The 18,663-nt window shown below is 41.5% G+C and overlaps 1 protein-coding gene across 1 annotated transcript in view; it reads left to right on the top strand.

Annotated features, from left to right (window-relative positions):
- LOC309862926 (uncharacterized protein) overlaps positions 1-18,663 on the top strand; it is a 175,675-nt gene that overhangs the window by 76,304 nt on the left and 80,708 nt on the right. The window contains exons 2-3 of the mRNA XM_082727355.1: positions 11,561-11,686; positions 13,877-14,030. Coding sequence (XP_082583481.1) covers positions 11,561-11,686; positions 13,877-14,030 — 280 coding nt within the window. The remainder of the gene's footprint in view (positions 1-11,560; positions 11,687-13,876; positions 14,031-18,663) is intronic.

The following is an 18,663-nucleotide window of genomic DNA, read 5'->3' as shown; positions in this document are numbered from 1 at the left end:
CCCCTCTTCTCTCCTCTTCATTTCCTCCTTTGAAAAATTGCAGTGAGTGGGGAATGTATGAGTAATGTTATATGCCTCCCCCAGGCAACTCTGCCTCATTTACAAAGCTGAGAGAAGAAAGAAACTAGGAAAATATTTATTTGACTCTATCAAAAAGGATGGCAATTGCTAAAGGGGCTTCACTTTGCATTTCATAGAACAAGCCTCATAACAAACCTCATCAACCCCATGAGATCACACGAATGTGTGTGAGGCGAACGTGATAACCACTACACTACGGAAACTCACGAATGTGAAAACTGGAAGCAACAGAGCTCCAATAACTCACCACTCAGAGGCAAGTTTCCTGCCTCAGAAAAAAAAAAACACAAAAAAACCACAAAAAGGGTCCAGGCTTCAGCAGGACCTGTGTGCTCCCTTGGAAGCTAGTGAAGAACTTAGTGAGACCCATTCAGCCCCTATAGCAGAAAAATGATGTTGGCCCAGGGGACCCTGTTGTTTAAGATGTCAAATAACACCCTTAGGGCATTGAGTCATGTGACACAGAAACATACTGGTTAGCTCTTCTGATCCTAATTCTTCTGTTCTAGGGCAAAATTAAACAATCAAACAAAGAAATAAGAATTTGAACCTACGTGTCTCCATTCCACCTTGCTTTGGGGAGCTCTCAAGTTTAATCATCTCAGATATCAGTAATTTTTGCTGTTTAGAAATAAATAATTTGGGAAGAGGGCTCTGTCTTGAAATCTGACTGGGCTAAACTAAAATAGGTGTGAGTCTGTGACAAGTAACATATTTGATCAGTGAGGATGACAAAACATGGGTAACTAAATTATGCATGACAGCAAAGTTTATTTCACATTTGTCATTCAGATTTTGCTAATTCTTCCATCTCTGCAGGCATAACCAAAGTATGAACCTAGGAGTAGGTAAATAAATTAGAATCTCCCCATTGCCAAACCATTCCAAACCCCCAATAGGCTGTTTAGTAAACTAAAATAATCTGTTAACATGCCTCTCTCTCTTGGTCTCTGAGTTATTTAAGGTCATGGACTCTGTCTTATTTTTATTGTTCTCCCAATGTGGTATCCTATGAATATGTCAAGTCCTCATTAAACAGCTGGCCATTTGGAATAATCCCATCATTCACTGTATTTTGGTCATTTTATGGTGGAAATTAGTGGTCAAATGTTCTCTTTCTACAATTTCTCATATACAGAAGAATATAACTATAAATATATATTCTGTAGCTCATATGTTTATTTCTTTGTAAGTGTGACTTACATACATGCTGGAATTTTTACTCCCTCTGTATATCCGCTGGGTGATATAGGTTATTTCCAAGGCTCATAAGACCTTAAAGCACTTGAGGGAAAGTGGGTTAAACTCCTGGATAAAATGACATTCAGATAAGAGTAAAATCATAAAATCATCTAGGGCAGAGACAGAGTTTGCATTTGATGATGGATTCATAAATACTACCGAAAGCAAAGTCTCAAATCTCTTCTGGTAAATATTCAGAAGTCGTGGGTTGGGTTCTCTGAAAAGCAGGCAGAGATATGGAGTTAGGGCTGCAAAAGCCTTACTATTATGAGAGGAAAAGTGGAGGAGGAAGGACTGGGCACAAGAAGCTGTCAGAGTCTGACTGGGATCTGACAAAGTCTTCAGTGGCCCAAAGATGAGGTCTGTAGCAGAGATTGTATGTAAAGGGGGTCTTACATTGGATGAACATGGGACACCCTAGCACCACTGTCCAACTTAGTCACTAACTGATGACTCCCCACAGGAGTATAGCCTTGGCTACCATACCTAAGATCAGTCATTGTCTGAGGACAGCTTTGCAAAGAACCTGAGCTCAACTGAAGTGGACACGGAGAGGCTAATAGCTGGCAGTATCTGGGCAGCAAATTCATTCTCTCTTTTTTAAAATGTTTTAAAAGCTTTATTTATTTATTTATTTATTTATAGAAAGAGAGTGAGAGCATGAGCAGGGGGAGGGGCAGAGGGAGAGGGACAGAAAGAGAGAGAGAAGCAGACTCCCTGCTGAGTGTAGAGCTCAATGCTGGGCTTGAGCTCAGGACACTGACTGAGCCATCCAGGTGCCCCACAGCATGTTCATTCTTGAAGGAGTGACCGCAGCAGTCTGTATATGTGTCTGTGACACTCCACCCCTGCTCCACGGAGACCCACTTCTCACTATATATATGAAGAACAACTTCTCAAGGGCTCTTGTAGCTCATTCTCTCTCATTTTTCTTTTCTTTTTAAAATTTATTTTGTTTTATCACATGGGATTTGCCCTCCTAGCAAATTTTAAGTGTATGACACAGTATTGTTAACTATAGGTGCACTGTTACTCACCTTGCTTAACTGAAACTTTACACCTATTGACTAGTAACACCCCATTTGCACTCCTCCAGCCCCTGACAATCACCATTCCACTCTTTGATTTTATGGGGATGGCCCTCAGTATCTGCGGAGAAACTTACAATAGGGAGGTTAGTGAGATGAACTGCAGACCATTTTGCTGCAATTCCTTGCAGAACCAGAACTGGTGTTTGTTATCTCTCTCTTCCACTACCCATCCTAAATTTCTTTTAACCTCAGTCATCACCTCTGCTGGTCTTGGTGGGTTAGTTGTATCCGACCCAAACCCTCATTCCTCAGATCCTGGTGAAAGTTCCCTTCTTGGGCCAGGATTGTTCCATTTACCCAATTATTGTCACCATTTGGCAAGGGAGCCCGAAGAGGTGCCCAAAGGGATCACCAAGATAGACAAGTGTTATCTCTGCTTCTATCACTAGCAACAGTCCTACCTCCTCCTAAAGATCAGTGTCAATTATCTATGATAAGACAGTGACTCTTTTTTGTCTGAGGAGCCCTAGACACAAGGAACCCAAAGTGCATAAGAGCCAGTGGTGAAATAAGTTAATCAGAGAAAGACAATTATCATATGGCTTCAGTCATCAGTGGATTATAAGAAACAGCGTAGAGGATTGTAAGTGAAAGGAGGGAAAACTGAATAGGAAGAAAACAGAGAGGGAGACAAACCATGATAGATTCTAGGAAACAAACTGAGAGTTACTGAAAGGGAGGTGGGTGGGGGATGGGGTAACTGGGTGATGGGCATTAAGAAGGGCACATGATGTGATGAGCACTGGATGTTTTATGCAACTGGTGAATTGTTGGACTCTGCATCTGAAACTAATGATGTACTATGTTTTGGCTAGTTGGATTTAAATAAATGAAAATAAAGAGCCAGTGGTAGCTTGGAGTTCATTTGGATCCTTGCACCTTTTTGGAGAAGAGGATTTCCAGTGCTGCAGAGCTCAGAGCTGTGGATCAGGGAAGTATGATTTCCATCAGGAGGTCATTGGGATGATGATATGTGGAACACTCCTCCTTCCACCTCTTGTTTTCTGGATCTGTGCATTCTTCCTATTGGGGACACAGAGACAGGTTAAAGACTCTGATTCAATGCATGGGCTGAAAACAGGAGGAGGGCATCCTGTCTTCATGGGGTACCCTCTCCAAGCCAGTGTATTAGCTGGGACTTTACCACTATATTCCAACTCTTTGGGTCATACAAGCAGTAGACCCCATGGTCCTGAACCTACCTACATGTCACTTTTTCCGTAAAGAGGTAATGTTAGCTTCCTGGTTAGATGCTATATTTTGTGGGGTTTTATGTCGATGAATCAGGCATTCTATGACTTCAACAATGCTGAAAGGAATAACAACTCAATCTAATGATCCTACTCTCTAATTTTTATAATCTTAATATTAGATATAATTTATTGAACACATGCTATTAGCCATGTTCTAGACAGAGAATATAATTTCTCGTCCTAATAATGGAGGTATTACAATGAAGAGACCAAGAACAAGTATATTAGGATCAGAAAGACTGAACTTCTAGCCATAAATGTGTCTTTCATTCATGGTGTGACTTCAGGTCAGTTACTTAACCACTCTGAGTCCGTTTCCTTGTTTTTCACGGGGTTTTACCTCCTGTATACCCAGAACTAGGCCCCCACCTTAGCCTAGAACTTGGACCCCACTCTTAGCTTTCATTCTCACTAGCCTTGATCTTGAGAGAAAAAACACCTTAATCTTACCACACCAACACTGAGCTCATTAATTTCTAAAGTTTCTAAAGCTCATTAATTTCTTTTTTTTAAGTTCATTAATTTCTAAAGGGTTTTTACCTCCTGTATACCCAGAACTAGGCCCCCACCTTAACCTAGAACTTGGACCCCGCTCTTAGCTTTCATTCTCACTAGCCTTGATCTTGAGAAAAACCACCTTAATCTTACCACACCAACACTGAGCTCATTAATTTCTAAAGTCCCTTTCAGCTTCAAGATTTTATGACTTTCTTTGATAGGCAATTTCTTAAATCTTTCCCTTAGGATGAGAGATTTCATCATTAATGTTGTGTTTGGTTTGTCAGAATCACTTTTCTGATTTTCTGCTTGTATCAAAATGTGTCAGAAGCACATCTCTGGTCCAAATGGATTTTGAAATACCAGTTTCCTAGCCAGCAACCAGGAAGCTTGGTTTTTCAATCAGTTACAAATTCCTTTTACATGCCAGGAAACAGACTATTCTGGACTCTAATTTCAGTCAGACAAGGTCAAATTATATAGTAACACCTGAGGTTAGAGTCATGAGCCAGGAGATGGACTTTACCCTAAAATCAGTGAGACTCTAATTCAGACTAATGGTGCATCTGACTTATTCATCTTGGTAGCCTTGCTCGATTCCCTGCAGATGTTTCTTATTTCAGTTTCCAAAAACATTGCTGGTGATTTATTTGCTGAAATGCATGACCACTCACTTGTTTTTTCTGCTGATGAATGATTTATTACCATCTATTATGCATGGGAGACAAAGTTGTTTTATTCCTACATTATTTTTGTTTTTATTTGCTATTTGCTGGTACACAGTGGAAAAGTTAGGAAACAGATCTCAATGGTGATAAATGTGTGGTTGTATGTCTGGGTTTGTGCAAAGTCAAAGGCCAGTTACTCCACCTATAATATCGTAGTTTGGGGCGCCTCATCCTGGACCTTCTTGTAGGCACTGGGACATAGAGGTTGACTATGGAAAGCATGTGTCCTACTTTCTGAGTTCATAAGTGACACCTTATTTTTTAGCTATGGATTCCCCATAAGAAATGTTTATATAGTGTTCACTTTGTGTCAGGCCTGGTTCTAAGCACTTAATCTATATTATCTCATTTAATGTGCTCATCAACTCTATGAGGTAAGTACCACTATCATTTTAACTTTATACATGAGAAAAATGAGCCATAGAGTTTAAATAATTTTCCTAAAATCACACAGCATAAAAGTAATTGATTTTCTGATATGAGACTTTAAACCATTGCTCATGGAGTATCAAAGTAGAAAGCATCTTAGATTCATGAATGTCAAGTGCTCCCCTTTGTTTACCTTGTGTTTTCTCTCTTGGCCTGCATTTCTCTATTCTATCAGCTTCTCTTAGTACTAGGCCTTCATTTAGTCTATATGCACAGCTTGTCAGCACACACAGGCCCATACATGTACACATACTAGAATTGCTAGTTGCTGTTACAAGTACACAGACAGCATATACTTAGTGCTATTTGTTCTAACAAGTATATTTGAAACTCAGTGTATTTGTTTTATATTGTTGCATAACAAATTACCAAACACTTAGCAGCTTAACATGGCATGTATTTATTATTTCACAGTTTCTGGGAGTCAAGAATCTGGAACAGCAGAAGTTCCTCAACCCTAGGGTCTCATCGACCTACAATCACAATGTCAGCCTAGTCTGTGTTTTCATCTGAAGACTTGATGGGGAGGATCTGTTTCTGGGTTCACTCAGGTTGATGGAAGAATTCAATTCCTTGAGGATATCTGACTAAAGACCCTTCTTCTTCTCCTGCTTCTTCTTCTTCTTCTTCTTTTAAGAAAGGGAGAGAGAGAATCTTAGTATATGTGCTGCCGAAGAGGGCACGGAGAGAGAGAATCTTAAGCAGGCTCCATGCCTATTATGGAGTCCAACACAGGGCTTGATCTCATGAGATCATGTCCTGAGCTGAAATCAAGAGTTGGACACCTAATGGGCATCCAGGTGCTCCAACACTGACTCTTTTTTTTTTTTAAAGATTTTATTTATTTATTTGACAGAGATCACAAGTAGGCAGAGAAGGAAGTAGAGAGAGAGGGGGAAGCAGGCTCCCTGCTGAGCAGAGAGCCCAATGCAGGGCTTGATTTCAGGACCCTGGGATCATGACCTGAGCTGAAGGCAGAGGTTTTAGCCCACTGAGGCACCCAGGCACCCCTCATCCAACCCTGACTCTTAATAGCTGTTGGCTGGAGGCCATGCTCCACTCCTAGAGGTTGCTCACATTTCCCTGCCATGTAGTCCTCTTCAGAGGAACATGACTATTTACTTTCCCAAGGACTACAGGAGAATCTTTATAATTCTAGTCTGCTAAAACAGAGTATTAGAGAACAGAACTTAATACTAGAATGATATCTGTTATTTTTTCCATAATCCATTGATTATAAGCAAGCCACAAGTATTGATTACAAGCTTGCACCCGAGGGCAGGCAAGATACAAGGGCATGACTTATTATTATCGGACCCCATCTTTGACTGTGTCTTCTGCAATCACTTCCCCTGTGCAGCCAGTTCTTACCCTACTGGCTAGTCTGGGGCATCCAAATGACACTCAGACTGTTATTTGGTGAGTGAAAGGACAAGAAATGGGAGGCAGTGGAAGGAAAAGCCAGAAAATGGGATTGGAAGGATGATCATGACCAATGTCTTCAAGATATTAAGTTTAAATCCTCTTTTCCATTCGCCTGTTATAGGTTTCTTATTGTCAAATGCCCTCATCCAGGTGCCCTTTTCTCTGAGTGAGACATATCCAACTCTTGTTTTGTGTCATTTGTGTTAAAATCCAAGTTAGGCTAAATATTACAGGAGTGACCCTAGGATGGTGTCTTGAACTTCATAAGCTTCTGTTTCTTGGGAAATGGGAATCATATCATCCACCTTACTGAATTGTTGGGTGGCTGTGCCAAGTTATCAGCATATCATAAGTGCTTTATCTGTACCCATTGCCCTTCTTATCTCTCCATTCCTCTCCTTTGAGAAAACCTTTTCTCTGTGGATTCATTTTTTTATTTCAAAAAACAGAATTTTTCATTTGGTGAGGCTTATGCTTTTTCAGGAATAATCCCATTCCAGTTATATTTCTCCAAGTCTCAACCCAAGACTCCCTAATTCTCTTGGGGGAACCTGGCTGTTAATCGTGAGTTACTTTTACAGCTGGTCTCATCTATTGAAATTTCCCCAGATTTAATCTTTGAAGGGTGACCTAAGCACTTGGAAGGATGACATGGTCATTGCTTCTTTACATGGTGTAAACTAGTTCTAATTTTTTGTTTATGTGCATAATGCACTTCGCAAATATTTGATGCTATCATCACTTCTCCCATTCTCATGAAAATGCATACCTGGAGAGATTTCATTGTTCTATGCTTTAGTTCTAATTTCTAAGCAACTTCCTTAAGACTTAGAGTCTCGATATCTATTGAATTTTTCTAGAATCAGTCCATATTTAGAGTATTCAGAAACCAGGGGACATTTCCTACACTTTCTTTTTTGTAGTCGGTGACTTACTTCGGAATAGATGGTGCAATTCTAGAGGACCTGAGATAAAGACATTCTCGGGAAGCACTTTTAGTTCGATTGCCAAGTAATTTTTCTTAGAACATACCAAAGCAAGAGGATCATGAAAGCCTTGGAAGTAGGCTCAGGACTTTCGGGAACAGAACCATGTGTGTCGAACTCACAGTATGGTCTAGGAGAGAGTGTGCAAGCAGGGAACCCACATGCAGAAGAAAGGAACACTGATTTCCCAAAGATGATTTATTTGTCACGTTTATTTTTCTATTATTTTCTCCTTCTGAAAGATTTATATTTGGCCCAAGGTGGGAAGAAAGCAACTTCCCAGCATTACTGTGCTGATAATATACTAGTAATCTTATTTATCTGCCTGACCCAAAGCCTTTGAGTAAAGGGGGAAATGTTCCCTCTGACCTTACTTTCCTTGGGTGGAGGACTCTACATTCCTGGAGCTGGAACCCCTGCCACTTAGATGAAACATTCATCTCCCATCCTTGGTCTGGCCATTATACTTCTTATGCCTGGAACTTTTTATTGGAACCTCCTGACCTCTGATTCAATTAATGTTCCACAGTTTTATTCTCTGTTCCTGTATTAAATAGTTATAATGCAGACACTGATATAATTTGCACAGAGCTTGAAACAATATCAAATAATGTTCATTCTCTTTGTTAGCTGTTTCAGGGAGCTACACTTTCCTACTCCAACAGAGTCCTCCCTTTGGGCACTATTTGGTTTGTAGTTTTTCCATTTAAAACAAAATAAAACAAAAGTTTGTATTTCTTAATCTCCTTGTCTATTCTCCACTGCTTCCCCCAACATTTCTCTGAATTATAAAACCATCTCTTCTTCTAAAATTGTTTTTTTTTTCCTCTCAACAATGCTTAAAGTAACCCTTTTTCATGGCACATTCATCAAGTTGTGTCTTCCCTAAAGGTTAAAATCGACTGCACAATTCATTTCTGAGAAGTTCATTTTAGTTTCTCCTAGATTTGTCCAATCTGCGATAATGGACTTGAATTGGAAATACACACCACACACATTTGCTGCTACTCCCAATCCAGCTGTTATTTCTTAGGACGTCTCCATGTTCTGCCTTATCTCTGAACTCCAAAGACATGTTGCTCCCTTTCCTTAAACAACTTCGTACTGAGCCAACAAACTCCCTGCACCATTGGTCCCACTTTATATTTTACATCATCTATCTTTTACCGTACTAGTCCTAGAAGTAAATCTCCTATTCTCCCAACGCCTCCCAAATGGTCCAGGGTTAACTCTACTTAGTGCAATGGAGAGCTGATAGCCCTGTCCTGTGAATTGCTGGCCCCTTGCCTTGTTTCCTCAAACAGACTATTAATTCCCTCAAGGCAGAGACTGTGTGTTATTCACTGTGTTCCTTCCAAACACTCAATGGAGCTTTATTGAATGAGTGAGTGCATCCCCATCATAGGCAGGAGGGCACTGCAAACTGGAAAATTTAAGTGAGCTTCCCATAATCACATAATTTTAAGAATTCAAGGCAGGATATAAATCTTTACTTAATGGCTCTAGAGCCAGATTTTCTCCTGCAACATGCTATCCGTGTTTTGTTTATTTATTTGCTGTGGATTGAATGTGCCCCCTTGAAATTCATATGTTGAAGCCTAATTCCCAATGTGGTTGTATTAGGACATGCAACCTTTGGAAGGCATTAGTGTCCTTGTAATAGAGACCCCAGCGAGGCTCTTGCCCCTTACGGCACTGTGAGCACACAGCAAGAAGATGGCCGTGGATGAACTAGAAAGTGTCCTTCATGAACTGAATATCCTGGTGCTTCCGGCCTCTCAAACTGTGGGAAATAAAATGTGGTTGTTTATAAACCACCCAGACTACGATATGCTGTTTACAGCAGGCCAAATGAACTAAGATATTGTGACAAAATATCAAAATTTAATGGCTTAAAACAACCATTTATTTTGCCCTCAGTTTTGTTGGTCAAGTATTGGGGGAGGACTGGACTAGGTAGTTCATCTGGTACCTCCTGGTACAGTTAAGTCTAGAGTATCCACTTGTCAATGGCATAGCCCTCTCATGTCTTGACCTTGGGGCTCCTTGGTGCCTCTCTTTCTCCATCCTTAGGGATTCTGCACATGATTTGGGATTATCAAAACTGGTATTATTACTCTATTGCACCTGGCTCCCACGAGGTAGCATCAGGCCAGTTAAAGGTTATATTAAGATCTAGCAGTGTCACCTCTACTGTAGTCTATTGCTCAAAGCCAGTCACAGGGCTTGTGCAGACACAAGGAGGTGAAGAAATAGGCTCTAAGTTTTGATAGGGGTGAGGCAAAATTACCTTGTAGTATCCAGTTTGAAAATACAATCTTCCACAAATCATATATTCAGTAGCTAAATGTATGAAAGGAAAAATTTCCTCCTTCTTTCATTTAGTAAATTTTCTGCACACTGCTACTATGTTGTATGCATTCCACAAATGATGAAGGCATGCCTCCTGCTTTCAAGGTGCAACATTCTGGGAGGAGAGACAAGAGAAGTGGTGTATTAGTCAGGATGTACTATGTAACAAAACACCTCAAAATGTGGTGGCCTGAAAAGACTTGTTTCTTTGGTTCATGATTTGGTGACTTATTGATTTAGGGTGGGCTCTGGTGGGTTGTTCTAACTTAAGTCATACTTACTCATGATTCAGTGGTCAGCTTTGGTCAGACAGGCAACTTTACTGGTCTTGGCTGGGCTTTCTTAATTGTTTTAGGCTTGACAAGTTGTAGGCTAGTCTAGAATAACCGTGGCTGGGCTTCCAGACTCTCCACCATGTCGTTTCTCATGGCCTTGACTTGAAACTGACACAATGTCACTTCTGAGGCTTTCTACTGGGCAAAGCTAGTTATAAGGCCAGCCAAGATTCAAGAGGCCAGGAAGTAAATGGACTCAGTTTTGATGAGAGAAAGTACAAAGTCACACTGCAAAAGGCAGGGATACAGAATGACTATTATTTTTGGTCACTATGCTATCCATCCATGAAACGTACTAATCAATGTCAATAGATTGTGGTAATTGTGATGGGCTATAGGGTGCAGAGGAGTGATACTCTATGAACCTTCGGGCATCCAAAGGGGATGGGAAGTGGGGAGTAGCATGAGAAAGGAGGAGGGAAAACTTCACTTTAGTGTGGAACCCGAGGATGCATAGTGGGCTTCTAAGACTGCATGGAAAACAGAAATTTGCAACATTGGTCTTGCCTCAAAGCCTACTCAGTATTCAAGATCTTTATCTCTGAATTCTTATTAGGTATGCTACACAGCTGCCCTGATATTCCAGCTGAGAAACACAGAACCAACAGGGAACCTGGAGATGAATTCTCATACACTTCCTCTAGAGCAGATAGGTCCGTCCTTTTACATTAGCCTGGTAGAGATGTCATGCTAAAATAAAACGCTGGGTGGCTCAAACAACAGAAACTTATTGTCTCACAGTTCTGGAGGCTGGAAGTTCAAGAGCAAAATGTTGGGAGGTTTTGCTTCTTCTGAGACCTCTTTTCTCAGCTTGTAAGTGACTGTATTTTCCCTCTGTCCTCACATGGTTTTCTCCCTTTGTGGGTCTGGATTCTGATTTCCCCTTCTTACAAGGATAGAAATCAGACTGGATTAGGGCATGCCCTTGGCTTCTCATGTAGAATTATCACCTTTATAAAAACTCTATCTCCAAATAACGAGGAGTTAGAATTTCAGTACATGAATTTTGGAGGATACAATTCATCCTACAACACCATGGATACCTAATATCAGAGTCAAATCTTGAAGTTCAGGGTTTTCTTCATGAAATCTGTAGCCTCTTGGCTTTTGGCTGAAAGTTTCCTTCCCTCTGCTTTCCAGATGACTTTTGTTCCTAAAAAGGATGCTTGTAACTGGTCTCATCTCTCACTATGTGTTCTGCATGTCTCCCTCCTTGGGAATGTCTCCAAAGTCAATAAAAAGGCAGAGGAAACTCAGAGCCCAGAGGTAAGAGACGACCTGGTTCACAAACAAGCGTGTTAGCCGTTGGCACATGTGAGGGATGTTATCTTTAAATTAGTTGGGGAAAATTAATATTACTCACTCTCTCTGCTCACCCTTATTGTCTGCTCTGAGAATCAGCAGGGCCAGAGCCACTGTAGATAATATTTTTTAATTAAAAGGAAAATAACTTCTTGTGATTAATCTGCTTCTTTGGGGACTTGATCCAGAATCTCATAAATCTAACATGGAAGCATGTGCTTGTTCACTGGCAGACGTCCTCCCTCTCAAACAGCCAGGAGCTGGGGAGGAGGGGAAGCTGCCCAAACAAGAAAAAAAAAAAAAAAAAAAAAAAAAAAAAACATCAGGGTAGACCTAAGCCAGGAAATGAGAGGCCAGACTCCAAGGAGACAGGGAGATCTCATCTGGGGCAGAATTCCTGGCAAGGACAGCTTTTCACACTATGCCCAAGATAACAGGTGTTGGTAGCAGGAGGTTTGAGGTGAAGGTTCTGGGCCCCTTGTCTGAGACCCTTTGAGAATGTCTGAGACTCAGTTTTCTCATATGTAAAGTGAGGCTAGATGGACATCTGTCTCAAAGGGAACAGTTATACAAAAGGGAGTCTGAGCTCTATAGCCAAGTTGCTCGGTTTTAGTTTTGAATTTGGAAGACTCCACTGTCTTGTGACCTTAACTGGTCACTTAACCTCTCTTCTGCTTCCTTCTGTGAAAGACAGAATAAGAAGGGCTGTCTCATGGGGCTTTGTGAGGACTAAATATGTTTAAACACATCAAGTGTTAGAGCATGGTGTAGGAAACACCAAATAAACATTTGCTCTTACGAGACAATGTGCGCACACAAAACATCTTCTGCATTATTAAAGCAAATGGGATCTTAGTGGGGAAAGGATGCAGCCTCCATTTTCAGAGATAGAGAAATGAAGTTTCAGAGATAGGATGAGACTTACCCAAAGCATAGAGCAAGTTATGAGTAGGGCCAGGACCAGGATGCAGGTTTTCAAACTCAGGCCTAGAGTTATGTACAAAAAGTGTGTGGTGTTGAGATTCCTGCCAGGCTTATAGTCCTCTGACAACCTAGAAGCAAGCCACTTATGGCAGTCCGGGTAGCCCCAGGCAGCACCATAGGCAGGCAGGAGCAGCACATACCAGGACTTGTCTACACTACTGGCACCAGGTGGTGTGCCACACCCATAAACTCATCTCATCTTCCCACCAGCCTGCAGGACAGCCCTATTAGACAGATGTGGCCGTCCAGGCTCAGGGGAGTTATATAAGTAGCCAAAATGCACACTCTGCAACACTGAAGCTGGCGCCTTTAACAAAGATTAGTCTACCTCTGAAAGGCTAAAGCATAGCAAGGCTGCCTCTCCGAGAGAGAGGGCTCTGGTCCACGTACCCCCTGCAGTTTCCTTTTCTCCCTTGCACTCCCTTAGACCTCCACGGTGTTCACTGTTGTGGCCTCCTCTTCATATAAGAAAGAATCAGAGACTTATTCTCACTAAGGTGACAGTGCCTGAGGAACATTTCAAATGTTGATTCTTCCCCTTGTCCAACAGTCCTCCCAGTGCACTCATCACACTAAGGTCATGTGCCATTGAACACCAGCCAGAATTTGGGTGGTTGGTTCATTTGTACCAAGGGCTATAAAAAACAGTTGCAAACTTGGACTATTGTTAATAACCTACCTGGGAGATTTATGAGGCCTGACAGGCAGAATCATGGTCCTATTTTACAGATGACAAAAGTGAAGCCCTGGGAGATGAGTCCAGAGGCTACTATGCATCAGGCACTATTTAAGTGAATTAATGAGATCTTGGGTGTTACTTCTATTCTGGTGCTCTCTCCTTGTATTAGAACAATCAAGAGCTCCTTTGCTTGGAGATCTTGGTGGTAAGAAGGAAGCTGGATTTGCCTAGACCATGTTCAAAATGCTCATATATTGGTTTTTCACTCATTTAAGACTTTCATGAAACAGAAGTTCTACCTATCATATCAAAGCCCCTGAGCTACCCCCTGAGAAAAAGCCAGGACCCACTGTCCACCGACAGATCATGAACCTGTTTCTCAGCCATGGAAGCCACTTGCACATATGATCATCCTGATTAATGTGGGACACAAGAATTGGATAGCACTTCATTCAAATGTAACTTTTCCCTCTTTCTTTCTCTGGCCATAGAGCTACAGAATTTCAGAGCTGATGGGATACTTGGAGAAAACCTCAGCAAATGCTCCTTTTAGAGAGAACATCAATGTGGCACCAAAAAGTGGAGCATGGACTGGGATACTTGTTTATAACTTGCTCATCCATTCATTCCTCCATTCACTGGCCAGTAAGTATTTTTGAGCATCCAGCGTGCCTCTGCACAAAGCAGAAAGACAAGGATAAGTCATGGCTTAGTCCCTCAAAAACTGCCTGATTTTGTGTTATCAAGCTTTTTGTTAAAAATGTTAAATAAATCCCCACATCAGACCTCTTTGCTTGCTTGAGCTGCCAGAACAAAGTACCACACAGACTGAGAGGCTAAGCAACAGAAATGTATTTATTCTTTCTGGGTTCTGGAAGCTAGGAATCCAAGACCAAGTGTTTGGTTCCTTCAGAGACCTCTTTCCTTGGATTGCAGATGGTATCTTCTCCTTGTGTTCTCACCTGGTCTGTCCTCTGTGTCTGTGTCCTGAGTATATGTACCAACTGTACAGGACTAGAACCCAATCTAATGACTTCATTTTAACTTCATTACATCTTTAAAGACCCCATTTCCAAGCACAGTCAAATTCTGTTCTGCTGGGGGCCATCACTTAGACCATCATAGTGTCTTTGTGATTTCTGATCTTTTTGCCTGGAACATTCATGCCTCAGATATTTACATGCCTTGCCTCTCCTTCCATTCTGAGCCTCTGTTCAAATATTCCCCTTAGAGGGATTGTCTGATCATCATTGTTAAAAGAGTAATTCTGGGGACACCTTGGGTGGATCCAGTTGGTTAAGTGTCTGACTTCAGATCAAGTCATGATCTCAGGGTCCAGGCTTCAGTCTCTGCACTCAGCAGGAAGCCTGCTTCTGTCTGCCCCTCCCCCTGCTCTCTTGTTTTTTCTTTTCTCTCAAATAAATAAAGTCTTAAAAAAAAAAGTGCAATTCTGGTCTCTCTCTCTCTCTTTTCTCCCCCCTTCCCTTTCTCTCTTTGTCCTTTCCGCTTACTTTATTTTGATTTTTTATCATTGACCTCATGGACACACACATGTTAATTGATTTATTTCTGTCTCTCTTACTGTAAGGTAAGTTCCCAGAGGGCCACGGTTTTGTCCATCTTGCTCACTGACTTATCCCAAGGGCTTTGAGCCATGCTCAGCCAGTACTGGGAGATCCACATACACTTTGCGAATGCATGCATGCATGACTGAATGCAGGTACCATCCTCTGTGGAATCTTCTCGTTCCTCTGCATTTGTTTTGAAATTGATAAGTTTACAATCCTTCTCATTCAGGAATCTCATGGAAGTCTGGAACCCCTTTTCACTTTGGATCTCCAGAAACCAGAAACTTGTCAGGCTCTTGATATAAGTCCAGGAATGTATGTGCATATAATTGTTAATATTCCAACAAGGATGCCTATCATGTTATGCTGTTATTTTCAGAAGGACTCACATGAGAAATCTCTTTTAGAATTTAGTAGTGGGATAAAAAAATGTAATTTTGTCCCATGAGGAATTTGTTCATTTATAGTTTTCTTATAAAGAGGACTATGTTAGATTTTCTTTTGTGTCCTGGCTGCAAGGAAATGCAAAGCCAAATCTGACACGTAATTAAAACAACATTATTGACACTTGTGGTTCAAATGTTTCCCTCTCCATCTTTCTTAATCCTGAGTTTGCTTTTCAATGTTTAGAATATATTTAGAATCTTCTTAAATCTTTAAAGTTGCTCTCAATATGTTTCGGAATGAAATAAAAAATAAGTCAAATGAATAAATTTTAAAAGTGAGACTATAACTGCTTAGCAGACATTGAATAGTAATGGGGAAGGTGAATGACGTTGAGGTCTGGAGAGCTTTCAGGGAGAAATGGAACAGATCTGCCTGTCCTGTACCTCCCACAGCCACCCCTGTCCCTACCCCGCCACCCTTCGTTATAGTACCCAGAGCAGGGAGGCAATCCTGGAGAACATGCAGAACATTATAATGAACTATGGAGAAGGACAGGCAGACGCTGGGAAGATCACTACCCATTAAATCACTCAGAATCTATACCATGAAACATATTTGAAAATTGCATGCAAATGAACCCTAGTCATTCTTCTCAGAAATCAGAGAGTTTTGAAAAATGAGATTATGTTGCATGTTCCTGGGGTTTTCTTCATTGTTATTGCTTAATTCTGCAATATCTGCCCCCAAACCTCCAAGTCATAGAATTTTCTTGACAGATGAGGATTCTGTACTTGGATTCCAGGGGCAACCATGGGATTGATGGGTTTAGGAGATTTTTTCTCCCAGTGATATTTCATGCAGAATGGACATTTTTCTTGAGTGTACAGTTTCCTCTGGTTCTCAAACAAGTCTATGATATTGCATGCCCTCCCAAACTCCCTCTGATAAAAATGTTGACTAGCATTGAGTATAAAACTTACCATTTAGAAGTGAGGAAGATGAAGCTCAAGGAAGAAAGACTTTCCCAGGATCAGGTTGATATCATAGCTGTACCCTGAAGGCAGACCCATTTTCAAGCTCTGAGACTAGAAGATTGTTATTATAAGAGTACAAGACTGCAGGGTGCCTGGGTGGCTCAGTTGTTAAGCGTCTGCCTTTAGCTTGGGTCATAATCTCAGGGTCCTGAGATTGAACTCTGAGATTGGGCTCCCTGCTCAGTTGGAATCTTGCTTCTTCCTTTCCCACTCTCCCTCTTGTATTCTCTATTTCTCCCTCTCTCTCTCTAATAAATAAATAAATAAATACAATTTTTAAAAAAAGGAGTACAAGACTGCTTGTGGGTTGGAGAGCTGGTGTCTTCTGTGATGAGGTGATTTTGCCACTGCACGTACACTCAGACGTGTTTGGGGTAATTCGACATTTCCCTGGGGCTCTAGACAGCTCAGAGAAGCTCTGGCATCCAGAACTGTCTTAGGGCAGCTCCTACTGTAACAAAAGTACAACAGAATGGGTGGCTTTTAAACGGAAATGTATTTCTCACAGTTCTGGAGGCTGCAAGTACAAGAGCAGGGCATCAGCATGTTCAGGCTCTGGTGAGAGTTATTTCTGGGGCTGCAGCCTGCTGGCTTCACATTGTACCCTCACATGGTGGAGAACGGACAGAGCTCTCTGGTGTCTCTTTATAAAGCACTAATCTTATTCATGAGGGCTCCACCCTCAGGACCTGCTCATCTACTAAGAACCCCACCTCCAAATACCATCACATTGGGAGTTAGGATGTCAACATATGAGATTTGGGAAGACACAAACATCCAGTCTATAGTGAGAATCTTCTTTGTAGATACCATTGATGCAGGTATTTGGGGACTTTTCTGCCTTCTAGAGAAGCAAATCTCATTTGCACAGGTGCTTGAGAAGCAACATGCATTCTGTCTCTACTTTCAATGCTCATACTTCTGTGTAAGAAGAAAATCACCTTCCCAGGGAGGCAAGGGGAAGATGGAATATGTTGCTAACTGGGTTGCCCTGGCTGAAACAAGGATGTCTCGCCTTTTTGTTTTCATAATTTGCATGCATAAAAGGGGTGAATTTTCATAGTACATTTCTGTCTAAAAGAGAGTCTTCCCTTCTTATACCTCAGAGAAGGAGAGAACAAGGCCTTCACTCAAGCTGCATTTGGGCAACAAATTTCCATTTTATTTCTCAGGTGAGTCTAAGCCAAAGGTCAAAAAATAGAGATCCTATCTTAGTGAAAGATAGACTGAGGTATGGGGCTTTTCTAGAATCCTCACTAACTGTCAATGGAGACAAGATGCAGGCAGAGAGACTTGTGTTTACTTCCCTGTCTTTTCAACATAATTCCATAGTTGGCAAAATCCGGAGACATTAGCTGAGCTTAATTTACATGTTTTCCCCGGGGAATGACCGACTACCTGGAGTTGTTCTTAAGATTTGATTTGCATTTACGCCCCTGAGCCAACAGATAGAACAAATGCAGATGGATTTGGGACCATTGCCAACTTCTTTGCAAATCTTAGTTTAAAGACTGCTGAGAGGGTGTGGTAGTTTTCAGCCACGTCTGTAGACTGGGGACATAGAGTGAGGGCTTGAAAACCAGGAGCTCAGTTCAGTGTTGGCTGAGGATCTTCTTTGTTTGAAGGATTCTTCTGAGTACTAGGGCTTTAACAGTAACTCTCAACTTCTGTTCTTGAGAAGCTCATGGTCTTGTCAGGAAGTTGGATACACAACAGGATATACAATCCAATCTAACAACTAAATGACAGCAGTATGAATAGGGAATCACAGTAGGAGACATAACCCAGTATGGGAAGGAACAGGGAAAGCTTCCTTGAGAGATGATACCAAACTGGGTCTAGAGATTGATAAGGAAATAAACAAAAGCATCACAGGCAGAGGAAGCAAGGTAAGCAAGATATGGAGGTCAGTAACCCTAGGGTGGACCAATGATGGCAAGAAGCTCACGACTATGGGTGTGTGAGTGGGCTGTGAGACAGGGGAGTGGAGGGGTTGAGTCCTTGTGGGGAGGAAATAATCCTTACCTTTTCAACAAACATGAACACTCTCACATGTGGGAATCCCACGGAGAGATTTGAGTTGCAAACCAATTATTCTGGTGACCTGAGTAGAGGATGGCTTGGACAGGAGGAGATCATAGGAGAGGTCAGCTGGAAGTCACTGAGAGCTGAAGGTCTAATGAGGTCAGAAGTCACAGGCATAGGAAAGAAAGGAACACATTGGCATACATTTCTGGAGTAGCATCAGCTCATCTGGAGATAAGGGACACCTGGAGGAGCTATGTCTTG

This window comes from Mustela nivalis (genome assembly GCF_964662115.1).
Source record: "Mustela nivalis genome assembly, chromosome: 4".
NCBI classification, from domain to species: domain Eukaryota; kingdom Metazoa; phylum Chordata; class Mammalia; order Carnivora; family Mustelidae; genus Mustela; species Mustela nivalis.
Note: the sequence above shows the minus strand (reverse complement) of the source record. Positions and strands in the feature narration are given on the sequence as shown.